We start from the raw sequence: 13,504 nt of genomic DNA, 5'->3' as shown, positions 1-13,504 counted from the left end.
TCCATGAAAGGCACTTGTTTACATTATTATACAATACTGTCATGGGCCAAGTTCTGGCAATGGCAGTGTTGCAGTGATGCAATGTTATCATTTCCAAATTGCATCAAAGCTTCTGACTGCTACCTATTTCCATTCATGGACTAGGTGTATGATTGTGTTTATGTCTGTGTGTGTGTGTGTGTGTGTGTGTGTGTGTGTGTTAAAATAAATACCACAAAGTAAAGGTATCACCTGTCAAATAAACGTAATGTGCAAATTAAAAAAAATCACACTTCCTCTGTGGGTAGACACAGTTATTGTAGTTTATTCACATGCATGCTCAAATATTTATGTGTGATACAAATATTTCCTGACATGTGACTTTCTGTTTTCATGCTATGCAAAAATATGTGTGCCCTTCTTTGCGTTTGATCATAAATGCCTGCATACACATGCGTCAGTCTATGAGTGTACATCTTATCTTGTTTATCTCTACTGGAGGGGTTCTTAAAATATGGGGCATGTTCCACGATAGGTCACAAACCTACTTTCAGTATGTGACAAAGAACATTAGTTTGTTTTCATGAATCAGGATTTCAGTTGAGCGAGGATAAATAGATTCACAGGCCCTGGAGTCAGAAAGTTTAAGTAGCTGGTGTATTACTCAGCAGTGTAGGGGTACAGCATGTAACCAGTAAAGATATTGTACTGCAGGTCTTTACAAAGCTTCCTCCCATACATCAGCTCCATGTAGACCTGGTCACCTCTCTGCAGCTCCAGCACAGCAACCTGAAAGCACACACAGTAAACAGTGTCATGCTTCACGGAGCAATTACAAAGTCATGTTTAGGCCACAAATTGTCCAATTTGATTAGTAATATTTGATCACTAGATTTGTTTGTAGCAGCCATTTGCACAATTGTGTTACTTCTCTCTTGTTAAACAACCACATTCTTTTCACTTCCTACCTGACTTGCACTGTCTTCATTATCTTCTCGATTGTCCTCCCACACACTGACCACCGGCTTCCCATTCTTCACCAGCTGGACCTACGGATACAACAAAACACAAAATGAAGATACAAACGACTTACTAGTGCTACACAGGTAAACGAGCTCAATGTATTCTAATGTCACATATTTGTTAAGTGTGTCTGGGTTGTTTACTTTGTGGTAGAGGCGTTCATTCTTTGTCACAAATGAGTAGACTGTGAAGGAAAAGACATAAACACCAGGAGAAGGGGCAGTGAAGACACCTGGAGGGGGAGGTGAAGAGTTAGTGGAACTGCAGTGATGTATGTCTTTCATGCTTTCATTTAAAATCGTGGATAAAGCGTAAAACAAATTATTTGAGGTAATTTCTTCTGTGTGTGTTTGTGTTTTCTACCCAAGGCAGGGTTGTATCCATTGCCATCGTTAAGAGTGATGGAGGAGTAGGGGATTGGCACATTAGTGTTGAATGGACCAAAGCAGTGGTCAGTATATCCAGGAAGTATGATGGCAATATTTGGGTCGATGGTGGCTTTGAAGGCAACCTTGATGCCTTCAAAGAGATGAAGAGAGAGATTATTGTAATGTATAACTCAGTGTCCACAAAAGATTTTTGAAAACTAATTGTTATTGTGTGAATCGCCAGATATGTTCGTTTAAATCTACCATCCATCACTGTAAGTGTGTTTACCTGTGAGCGCCTGTACTCTGCTGTTCAGTGAGCTGATACCCTGCCACAAATATTTAATCTTTATGAAGGTATCCTCCTCTATTTGGTACAGATCATTGGCTGCACAGCAGCAGCCACGCTGACGATGGAAAGTACAATTGCAGTCCCACTTTTCACAGGTCAGAGTTCCCTCCCATTGGACTGGAACAGGATGGATGAACGGTGAGAAATTAAATGGAAGGGGGCGGGGGCAGAAGGTTATGTTAGAGACACGTTCACCATGAAGAGCAGAGGTGTGTAACTGTCTGTAAAATGTTGCAGCAAATGAACATATTTGGGCTACAAAGCAGTCACTTAAAACACAGCCACACAAAATGGATAACATGGATAATGATTATGAAAAGTATATGTATACTGCGTGGATGAGTGCTGTGTGGCTTACGTGTAGCCTGTTTTAGTACATCAGTGATGGAGGACTGGGCCTCCACACGACCACAGAGAAATAGTGATCCCAACAGGAACAAAACTGTTAGTACAACCATCTGAAAAAAAAAGTAGTATTCGGTAGAATTCAGTTCAGTACTGGATCAGTCTTGGATTAAAAACCAGAGAGACTAAATGCTCAGAGCAGTATGATGAGGTGATTTACTTGTAACACACCAACATTTGAATCTCTTACAGTTTCTGAATTCAAATTACACATGTCTGATATCACTTGTTGGACTTCTCAGGGTCCCATTTATTCTGAGACAGAGTTTGAAGCAGTTCCTGTAGACACACGCTGCCTGTATGCCATTTTAAAATTAGAATTCAATCCAGTCTCTTGGTTCTCCAACTACAAATACACTATATGATTGAGTGTTACTTCTCTCATTAACTGCCCAAAATGCAAATAATTAAGGGCAGCAATTTTCATCAAACAACGCTGTAAGCATGGATTTCATAATCTGAAGGTCATATGACCTCTGCTTCAACAGTGTTTCAATGATTGTATTGTGTAACTTCAGCGAGAACCTTCTTCACAATGAAATACTGTGATATCTCTAAACAATTAAAATCAATTTTTACTAGGAAGCTCAAACAAATCTGCTCCGAATTAGCCAAACAGGGCACGGTTAGCTCTCTGCCCAGCATTAAGCAACAAAACACTGTTTTAACCTGTTAAATAAATTCATACATATCGCAGTTTGGGCCAAAACAGAGCTAAAAGACGAGTGTTAGTGTTATGCTCATGTTGTTATGTGGCATTTGCTTGGTTAGTCTCATCCACTTTATGAGCAGTATTTGTTATTTTGTAGATTTGTTTTTGACTCTTTCTGCCCTCTAATGGACAGAAATCTTTCAATGCAGGCTTAAATTATTACTTTTAATGGTAATTGTGTATGTTGTAATGTAAAATAATAAAAATAATCCAAAAGTAACAGGAAGTATATATAACCCCACTGACTGAGGTATGTAATCTAACAGTAACTCCAAATGTGTTCCGATATCTGTCAAACCCAAACTTCACAAAACCGAATCACTCAATCATGAAATCCAATCATTTGCAAAAATATTTGACAGAGGAAAGACTATTAGCTATACAACTCATCACAAGTCTTTATCAAGGCAATTGCATTGGTTGGTGGTTGAAAACCACAGTGACACATTTTGGATGTTTTTTTTAACAATATAATTAGTGAGCACTATGTAAGGATAGAAACATAAAACTTACTGTTTTTTGTTCCTCCCCCTCCTTGTTGTGAAACACTATGTCAAGTTCTTTTGAGTTTGTGAAACTGAAGAGTTTTAAGCAGGGGCTGGTTTTAGCGTCTTTTTGATGTATTTCAGGTGATCCTCCCCTTAAGGAGGTAAGTGACAGAAGCCCCACCTCCTCACATTCACACACACAGGTGTCACAGCCAAACTCTGACATTTCAATTCCTTCCACAAAGAGAGCCACGCACGTCTCTGGCAATCTAGTTTAGTAAATTGTTTTCCTTTTGTGTGAAAGTACAAGAATTGATCTCGTTGCACTTTTCAGCGCCCTATTGTCGGGACCATAATACCTTTTATTAGGACAGCGGTATCTGGTTGCCACCTTTCCATAGGATGCCAGCTGTTAGGATAACATTGCTTTCAGGCCCCTGAGGATATAATGATCTACAGATGAGAAGACAAAAGAAGCTGATATTTAAGTGTTGGTCCATTGATAAAGACCCAGATCTGAGAACAATAAACAGGATTGCCTGGAACTCATGCTGAGAGAGAACAAAGGGTTGAGATATGTGATAGTTACTTGTCTAAAGTGGACTCCGTATTCATGTGAATGAAATGATCTTGTGTCGTGGGCCAATATTTATTCAATAATAAGTCACAAAGCCATTAAGAATGGCTAGGCGTTGCCATCCAACATCTTTTTTTTTCAATGACTGATTCAAAGAGTCAGTTTCTGAAAGACATCCAAGCTGTTTGTGCCAAATGTGTTGCACGAACAAACAGCCACCTAAAGCTGGCAGCCACCTTTATCCTGATTAAGAGATTTTGCCAAACGGGTCTTTGAATGTTCTACATTCATTTGTTAGCTGACTGCTAACTAAGATCTTTAGAGATATGATTGCTGTTATTTGGAAGATGTTTGGTAATGGAGGTACTTTTAACTTTTGCCTCTACTATGGCTTATAAACCTAGAGCCAAGTGAAGTCAGAGCTACTAGAATACCCACAGAAAAAAATAGACAAATAGATCATTGGAAATGCGATAACGATAACTAAAGATATCTTTATTTGGGTTATCAAATATTTAAAGTGTAGTGCACAGTGACACATTATTAGCCAAACTAGCTTGGCACTAGGGATGGCAATCTGTCAGTCCGTCCATCACTTTGGTCCAGACTGAAATATCTCAACAAGTATTAAATGGATTGTCATGAATTTTGTACAGACATTGATTGTAACCAGATGATTGATTTTACTTTTACTCTTTTGACAGTATAAGGTTGACATGTTTGGATTTTAGTGAAGTATTTTTTTTTTTATTGGTACAGACATTCATGTTCCCCTCAGGATGACTTGTAAGCACTTTGGTGACCCCTGTCGTCTAGCTCCATTGGGTCATACTTTTAATTCATCCAGTACTTCAGTTTATGGCCAAATGCCTGCAAAACGATTGGCATTCCCATCAGTCTCAGCATACTTTGTGTCCATTTTCAATCACATTTCAATTATATCACATGGTCATCAGCAGATGGAGTTTGAATGATGTTAGATGTTCATGTTTCTATTTTTTTCTGAGCCGTTAAAGGACTTCTCATTCACATTGGCTTAAAGGTTGAGGTCCATTTTTACATATTTATGTGGAAATCTCAAAGGTTGGGATCTGTGCTAAATGCGCAGTAAATTATGTTGGCCAGCTGGTGGTCCAGACATATTTTAAAATGTATGAATGATATACAACATATACTCTTATTTGTACCACTTTAGGTTCGCTATAGGCAGGTCAATTTTAATGAATAACTGCCTGACATAAGTAATGTTATGTGATAAAAATGCAACCCCTTGTCTCTATAGGAGTACTGGATGTTTTCTTATGTGTGTTACTGTCTTCATATTTACAGAGCTCAAAGCAAAATGAGCTGTGTGTATAACTGCTCCTGCTGGCATTCATCTCTACTGGTTGTTTGTAACCTGAAGTTGCACAGGCATTTGTTATAATCCTTGTTGTTGCTCTAGTCCTATTAGATAACAAGGTGTTTTGTGTTTACAGTTACTTTTAAAGTTGCCTTGGCTCAGGGGACAGCGCATTGTATGTGTTGTTTTGATGGCAATCTGCGGATATGGCATCCCTAGGCCTGACCTGGTTCTTCACATCGTGTTATCTGCTAGATGGAGGCCATGATGTATCAGGTGTTTTGCATCTGCTTCGCACACATCTCTTCAAAGCAGTTCAGTCCTTAAGATGTTTTACGTAACAGCATAGGATACAAGTAAAGTGAGCTGTGCCCTGACCTCAAATGTGATTTTAAATCAGAGCTTTGAATTACTGCATAATGGTGAAAATAAAAGCCTGTCCTCTTTCTTGTTTGAGATTGTTTGATATGAAGGTGAAAATGAGCCAGAGTTCACTTTCCTGTGATGGAGCCATCAGCAAGTGGCCATGTCTTGTCGGGAAAATACAAAGAAACAATTTACCATTACTTTGAGGTTGAAGTTTTCTATTGATTAAAATATACAAATAAAAATAATAATAATAATATACATAGTTTTTTTCTGACCTTATTAAAACTCATAATATAAAGAAAAGTACTGAAGTAATATTCCTTGGATTTGCCACAAACTGAGAAAGGTGACAAAATACAGACATGATCATGAAGCAAATTTGTAAAATATTTCATGTTGCTTCCTTCCTTGCATGACATTATTTTTTTTTGGCATTTCTGGTTTACTGAGTCACTCCATCACTCAGTGACCTTCACTGGCTGCCCGGGCCTCCTGAATCAAATTACAAGTCCCTAATCCCTAGTCCCTGCTGCATACAGAGTGACTGGGTCTGCACGCATCTACCTAAACTCCATAATACAAGCTTACCTTAATACAATCTCGGCCACTGCGCTCCTCCAACAAACGTCGCCTGGCTCTGCCATCCCTAAACACAAAGCAATCTCTGTCCCGGCTATTCTCTTCTGTCACACCACAACGGTGGAACAAGCTACCACATGGCATCAGAGCAGAGGCGTCTCTCTCTAACTTCGAGAACGGCGTAAAGTTTTACAGCACCACATCATGCACCATAAAAACTCTTTTTAGCAAACGAGCTACAAGAAGCAAATGCTATAGAAAGTACATTTACCTTCTTTGTAAGAAGCTACCTTGGTATTCTAAGTATGGATATCATGGTAGAGGCTGTGAAGAGACCAAAGAAGAAGTTGTAGAGGAACAAAGGAGGGTGAGAGAGAAGAGAAGAGAGTGACTGAGGAAGAGACCGGACAAGAGTAAATACTGGACTGGATTTTACTTGTTGGTGTAAGCTAAAAAAGCTTAACAGATGCAAGACAGATGCTGAGCTGGACTTCTTGCTGTTGGACTAGTAACTTAGCTAGCTTGCTGTGTCCTGTGTTGTTGCGCTTGATATTTGCCTGTGTTAGCAAAGTTGTCGACTCGAGCAAAATCAGCTGGAGCTCAAGGACAGAGGTTTAGGTGCTAGCTATAAATCTCAAGTTGATGTTAGCAAACCTACTAGATAACACACTCAGATACTGGCAATGTTACTGTAAGTGCTCTTGCATCGGTTTCTGTCTAGCTTTGTTCACCAGCTTGCGTCAAGCGTCAAGCCGTAGCCACGTAAGCGGGCAACATAACCTGGCTCAGCAGTCCCTGTGGACATAATGTTAGCTAATGGCAGAGGCAAAGACAGAAAAGGATGTTGATGGAGGAAGATAAGAAGAAAAAAAGAGAGTGATCAAGCAAGAGGCTCTTAGATGTTGGCGAGAGTTTCATGAAATAAAAGGCTCCAAGACAGACGCCAAGCAGGTCCTTTCTGTTCGACTGTGCTGCTATGTCTTGTGTTGTTGCACTTGCTTGGCTGTGTTAGCAAAGCTGTCAACTTGGTAGTTTTTGATGTAAGTAATCTGACTAATCATAACTAATGCATGGTTATTTACGACAATGGTGAACTACACTGAAAAGAAATTATGTTGCTTCAATATGCCAAGAAAATGTAACTAAAATCTTATGTTGGTTCATTAAAATATTACAAAGTCTATATATAGAGCTGTTGGATGCCTCATTCACTTTTTTATGTGTCTCAGAAGTTCTGTAGACACTTAATGCTGTCACCAGTGTTTTTATTTGGTGAACAGCATTAAAGCATTTAAGGCCGTACAATTACTATCCAACTAAATGTTAACATGGGTACCTTGTTGTAGTGTATGTTTAGTATTGTAAGCTACTTATTAGGGGTTCTACTTCACCTGGCTGGTGATAGGGCTTTCATTTTAATTTCACTTCACGATGGTCTGTAAGGAAGGTTCATACACAGAGTAACCAAAACTGTGAATACAGAGCTTTATTAAATGTTATCAACTAAAATTCAAATGTTTATACCAAAGATAAGTCAGTTCCATCCACAATGTTAAAACTGTATCAAAAATACACCACAGTTTAAGGGTAATATTTCAATACTTTGTCAACAATCTCTTCACTGTAGACACCACACATCTCTTCAAAACAAAATGCCAACTATAATGCCAACTGCTTTGTTTAAAATCCAGATTTATTTTCATGTAATTTTACTGGTGAAGGGGTGTTTAGTGTATTTCTCTCAAACATTAAATTACATCATTTCAGCAGGAAAAAGATACTGTTACAGAACAAAGATACTCGTGATTTGAGGTTTGTAAGCTTTCAAATTGCATGGGTTGAATTCAGATGTGATGGATTTAAAACCTGGCTTCCCTCAGAAAGAGCAGATTGAGATTAGAGGCTTCAAGGCACCACATTAAGTTTTCATCTAGCTGACTCTAACCTTGTTAGTAGGGCAAGATTTGGTACAAAAACCAGCACACAACAACTCCCTAACTTATTCAGTAACATAAAGCAGAAAGGCACTGAAAGTGTTGTAATTGCTGTCATCGCAGAGGAAACATCCAACGGACAGGTTGACAGTCACTTGGTTCCCAGCCTTCAGATGCAGAACCACAACAGTAGTGGCACTGTCCTCTTGGTCATTCTTATTTTGGTCTCTGGTCCCGGCCACCAGCTGGCCGTTAACATGTAGACTGGCACAGGCGGCCAAGCTGTTACCAGGAGCACCAGCGTCGCTGTAGACACTGAGGGCGATGCTGTAGACACCAGAGCGGGGAACGGTGAAGATACCGGTCTGCACATTGTAGTTGCCACCCAGGTTAAGGAAGACATTTTTGTAAATGATGATGGTGTTGACATCAAAGGGGCCGTAACACTTAAAGTAGGTATCATTGAATAGAGCAACAGAGAAGGCTGTGCGGCTGGCTGGAGATGCAAAGGAGAGACAACAGGTTAAAAGTGATAGTGAATAGTGCATTCTTGAAGATGCTTTTATGAACTGCACTCTGTCCTGCTTCGGGTAATTCATGGAGGTGCCACTCACCTTCAATATAGCTGAGACTTTGCTTTGTTTGCAAGTATTCCTTCTCCAAATTATTCAGGCTCGTGTTAAAGTACGTCCTTAGCCTGTTTGTCTCTTGCAGCATCAGGCAGCAGCCACAAGAACCCTGGTCCGTAAGACACACTATACACATACACACATAAATACACCTGTAGATAAGAATATATGCAGACACAGTGATTATGTAGCAACATTTTCTCACAATTCCTCACCACTGCTTGCTCTGGGGTCTGTGTTCCCAACACGGACGGGTCCGTCCCAGGAAAAGCCAGTATCCTGACCAAAGGCTGCATGCAGCAGACACAGCAATACAATAGCTGGGGGGAGAGCAGAGGCATGTAGCACCCAGAAGGAGCTTTGCATTAGCTGCCTGTTACCGTATTGCTGTATTGTTGAATTTCTGAACCACTGCTACCTCTGTAAATGTATGAAGTCTCACCTCTCATGTTGATGCCGTTAAATGACGACAGCTTCAGAAGGATGGAAGGTGTGATGGACTGACCGGTAGAGGAAGTGCTGTGGATATATATTTTCTCAGAGCCCCTCCCTTGTTACCTCTCAGTTTTATTCCTCCTCTTCTGTCATCGCTCCTCCTTGTTTTTGTGTCTTGTTTGTTTTAATTGTCGGCCCTATTTGCCTTCATAATAGTATAGCCGGGGGGATGTTTTATCTTCATCACTAGGTGCTCTCGCTTTATAAAATCACGAACAACTAGAGACACACCCTCCCGGGCTTTGTGTGGTTGGTTACATGCCAGGTATCATCTATCATCTGGAAAGAGGTGTCTGTGGGGTCTCATCAGCAGACAAGCATGCAGTTTGAAGAGCTAGTTTAAATGATTTCTTTATTTTGTGCTTTTTCTTTAAATGTACAAAGATACACATTAGCAACATTGTCTCTGGCAGCTGCTGTCCTGCATAGATGTGTTACTGTAACCCAACGTGATATACTGATTGAGTGCACTGATCTGCTCATGATTTCCTTTTGTGGCACACCAGATCTTGTTGCTGTTTCAAATAATGAAGAGACTGAGTTCAAAATGGCTCTATAAAAGGTTTATGTTATATGTCACTCATCTCATTCTATCCTGTCCTTGTCTTAATGGCTGCTTTCATTACAGCTATGGTGTGTGTTCAGAATTATGCATAGAATAAGAGACCTTAAAAAAGTCCATTATATATTTTAGGTACTATTGGACAGCAAGATTTTAATAATATGGGTGTTACTGTCATTGGTTTGGTGATGTGGCATCCATTTTAATTTAAATAATATTCTGTTTTTATGAGTAACAAGGTGGCACAGTTAATCAAAACTGTAAATGCTACAATTAAATGTTTTATAATGTGGTTGTGAAAGATTTCTATCCTTAAAACATCAGATGATCTTAAAGTTTTTCACTGTTATTGACCTGTACACAATTCAACTTGAGCAACAACAAAATCTTGAATGTAGACATCATTTTTGTGTCCTTAGTTTCTTTGGTGGAAATTTAATCAAAGTAACACAGAATGCCAACAGTATGTTTAAAAGTCTGGTTTATTTTGTTGGTAAAGTACAGGTACAGCAATTTACATCATATAATTTCAGAAGGTCAAATAGCTGTTAACAACAAAGATAGCTTGACATGCAAAAATTCAAAAAATGTGTTTTAAGGTGAATCAAAAACCTGGCTTCCCTCAATAGGTAATATTGATAATGATCTCAGGAAGAATAGTGAACCACGATGGAACGAAACTCACAAAATCAGGATGACAGCATTATGTTGGGTGATAGTACAAAATATCAGATAGAGATTAAGGGCTACATGTCACGAATGTCACCGCATAAAGATTTTATCTAACAGACTCAGAAACTGTCAAAGTGCAGAACGGCTTCATTTGCAAACTTAGTCAGTAGCATAGAGCAGGAAACCAGTGAAAATGTTATAGTGGTTGTTGTTGTCACAGACGAAACATCCTTTGGGCATGTTAACAGCCACCTGGTCACCAGCCTTGAGTTTGATGGCCATAACAACAGTAGAACTGTCTTCAAGGTCCTGGCCATTTTGTTCGATTAGCGGATATGCCACTTGGCCGTTAACCTGCAGGTTGGCACAGGTGACCAGTTTGTTACCAGGCAAACCAGTGGCGTAGATGGTGACGGTGAGGCTGTAGACACCAGAGCGGGGAACTGTGAAGATACCGGTCTGCACATTGTAGCCATCTCCCAGGTTGATAAAAACATGTTTGTAGATGATAAGCCTGTCCGTGGGGAAAGGCCCATAGCAGGTAGGACTTTTTTCATTGTTTAGAGCTACAGAGAAGGCACTGCGGCTGGCTGGAAATGCAGAGGGGAAGAAATATTCATAGAGGTATAAGAAGTATATCAGTTTTGTTCTTTAAGACACTTTGATGATGTTCTGCATTGTGTCCCTGTTTGTGTGACGCTCACCTCTCATATTGTCGAGGGCTGTCTTTGATTTTGTCAGCTCCTTCTTCATTTCGTCATAGGTGATGTTAAAGAACCACTCCATCCTTTGTATCTGTCTCTGCATCAGACAGCAGCCACATGACGCCTGGTTTAGAAGACAGTCTGTACACACACACACACACACACACACACACACACACACACACACACACACACACACACAGGCAGACACATTAATAGGTTAGCCTGCAGATAAGAGTATGTGCAGACACAATGACCATTGACAGAGTTTCTTTAACAATCTCTCACCATCACTTGGATTGGGTTCCGCAATAGGTACGTTTACGCGACCAGGTCCATTCCAGGAAAACAATGTATCCTGACCAAAAGCTTCATGCAACAGACACAGCAATACAATAGCTGGGGGGGAAAGAGCAATGGCATGTAGTACTACTCCCAGAAAAAGCTTTGCATTAGATGTTGTTGCTTTTCTCAGGTAATGACCTTTTTAAAATGTAAGCTTCAATAAAAGATCACCCATTAAACAAGTTGTACAATTCTTTTCCATAATAATGTACTTAATTCCCCAAATTGTTTTTCTTTTTTGTTTATTAATTTGTATTTATTCTTAATAAAACATACATGCTTGAACCACTTCATCTTACCACATTATAAGCCACCTTCAGTCATGATTTTTCTAACCTGAACTACTTTCATTATGCTAGACCCAAATTGCCTGTGAAGCTCCAACCATCTTCCTCCTAAACATTATCCCACTGTAGTTGCAACTTGTCTCACCTCTCATGTTGATGCTGGAGTATGATGATGGCTTCAGGAGGATGGAAGGTGTGATGGACTGACCAGTAGAGGAAGTGCTGTGGATATATATTTTCTCAGAGCCCCTCCCTTGTTAGCTCTCAGTTTTATTCCTCCTCTTTTGACATCAACGGCTCCACCTTTTTTTATTGCCCATCCTATTTGCCTTCATAACTTCATAACTGGAGATGTATTTCTCCCTCACTAGGGGCTCTCATTTTCTAAAAATCACACACAAGCAGACACACACCCTCCAGGCCTTTGTTGCTGATGCCACCCAGGTATCACCTATCAACAGAGATGAGGTGTTCTGAAGTTGGAGTTAAGTATTCCCCTCAGCAGCAAAGAAAGGCATACAATGGTTGGCTTTACTTCTCTGTGGATGTAGAGAGAGGAGGATGAAGTCAGTTATATATCCAGTGGGTTGCTGAGGTAGGTAGGTGAACTACCGGGCTCGGCGAATGAATAGTCTAGTTCACAGGGTGGGTAGCTCACCTTGGACTGTTTTATTATTAAAACCTTCTTCTGCTATGGGGCTTTTCTACCTGACTCACGATCCATGTAAACAATTTCCAATTGCTGCACAGACACACCTGAAACTGCAGTGCTGTGTTCCCGAAAGCCTGTCTGATCCAAGCGGGAAGCTTCCGGTCAGCAAACTGAACGCGGAAGCCCCTTAAAGCAGTGGGCGACTCTTCTGGTTGCAAAAAGAAGTCTGGTTCCATTAGAAATAATCGTCAAATGACCCTTCTTCTCAGCTGGATAATTACCTCGGTAAACACTTCCCTAATGTGTTTATGTCCTCAATCACTAGTTTCAAGCCTTCTTCAATACAACATGATGTTCATTTTGTAGTGCAAAGGATGCAGGAGAAAAAAATATATTTACCATTATTGTTATTATTATGTACATGTCGGAGGTGGATGTGATATACAGGTTCACATATACATACAAGCATACATGTACGCAGTGTGATGAGTACAAAGAACGCTGGAATAAATAAGTATTATGTGTGGTGTTATGTACATGAGGTAGGTGGATTTGGTATACAGTATATACAATATACAATATAATTGTGAACAGTATGAACAGCTCTGAAATAGAGAATGATGAATTTATGGTGTGGTAGCCAGTAAACAGGTGGCTGATTAGAGACTGAGTCACTGGGTTATTGCACAGGAATGGTTCCTGCCCTGAAGCTACCTTGTAGGAAGCCCTCTAGAAGGAAGTGCTTTCACATTTATCGTGTATCTCTTTTAAATGATGCTCTTTTGGTACTAAGGGGCCACATGTGCACCTAGATTATGTCCCTCACACCATTACACCACCAGCCTGAACAGTTGGTACGAGGCAGGATGGATCCACGCTTTATTGTTGTTTACACCAAATCCTGACCCTACCATCTGAATGTTGCAGCTGAACTCGAGACTCATCAGGCCAGGCAAGGTTTTTCTAGTCTTCAGCTGTCCAATGTGGGTGAGCCTGTGTGAATTGTTGCCTCAGTTTCCTGTTCGTAGCT

The 13,504-nt window shown here is 40.1% G+C and overlaps 2 protein-coding genes across 2 annotated transcripts; both read right to left on the bottom strand.

The window, feature by feature from the left end:
* Positions 1-362: 362 nt before the first annotated feature.
* cbln18 (cerebellin 18) lies at positions 363-3,451 on the bottom strand. Its single transcript, XM_046074709.1, has 7 exons — positions 3,353-3,451; positions 2,081-2,180; positions 1,660-1,839; positions 1,366-1,521; positions 1,146-1,234; positions 948-1,028; positions 363-768 (listed from the first exon to the last, which is right to left on the bottom strand). Exons 2-7 carry the CDS (start codon positions 2,178-2,180, stop codon positions 640-642), a joined length of 735 nt encoding a protein of 244 aa, XP_045930665.1. The 5' UTR covers positions 3,353-3,451; the 3' UTR covers positions 363-639.
* Positions 3,452-10,645: 7,194 nt separating this feature from the next.
* Positions 10,646-11,974, bottom strand: cbln20 (cerebellin 20). Its single transcript, XM_046074114.1, has 4 exons — positions 11,968-11,974; positions 11,479-11,589; positions 11,191-11,331; positions 10,646-11,076 (listed from the first exon to the last, which is right to left on the bottom strand). Exons 1-4 carry the CDS (start codon positions 11,972-11,974, stop codon positions 10,646-10,648), a joined length of 690 nt encoding a protein of 229 aa, XP_045930070.1.
* Between the last annotated feature and the right edge of the window lie 1,530 nt (positions 11,975-13,504).

Source organism: Micropterus dolomieu, linkage group LG17, assembly GCF_021292245.1.
Source record: "Micropterus dolomieu isolate WLL.071019.BEF.003 ecotype Adirondacks linkage group LG17, ASM2129224v1, whole genome shotgun sequence".
NCBI classification, from domain to species: Eukaryota; Metazoa; Chordata; class Actinopteri; order Centrarchiformes; family Centrarchidae; genus Micropterus; species Micropterus dolomieu.
The sequence above is the reverse complement of the archived record's forward strand: the minus strand, read 5'-3'. Positions and strand labels throughout refer to the sequence as shown.

Bases quoted from the DNA above. Each gene is read 5' to 3' on its own strand.
- cbln18 (XM_046074709.1), bottom strand. From the start codon at position 2,180: ATGGTTGTACTAACAGTTTTGTTCCTGTTGGGATCACTATTTCTCTGT. The intron at 1,522-1,659 runs GTAAACACACTT...ATCTCTTTGAAG, and splicing joins CAGAGTACAGGCGCTCACAG to GCATCAAGGTTGCCTTCAAA. The intron at 769-947 runs GTAGGAAGTGAA...GTGTGCTTTCAG, and splicing joins ATGAAGACAGTGCAAGTCAG to GTTGCTGTGCTGGAGCTGCA.
- cbln20 (XM_046074114.1), bottom strand. The intron at 11,332-11,478 runs GTGAGAGATTGT...GTGTGTGTACAG, and splicing joins GGAACCCAATCCAAGTGATG to ACTGTCTTCTAAACCAGGCG. The intron at 11,077-11,190 runs GTGAGCGTCACA...CTGCATTTCCAG, and splicing joins AGCCCTCGACAATATGAGAG to CCAGCCGCAGTGCCTTCTCT.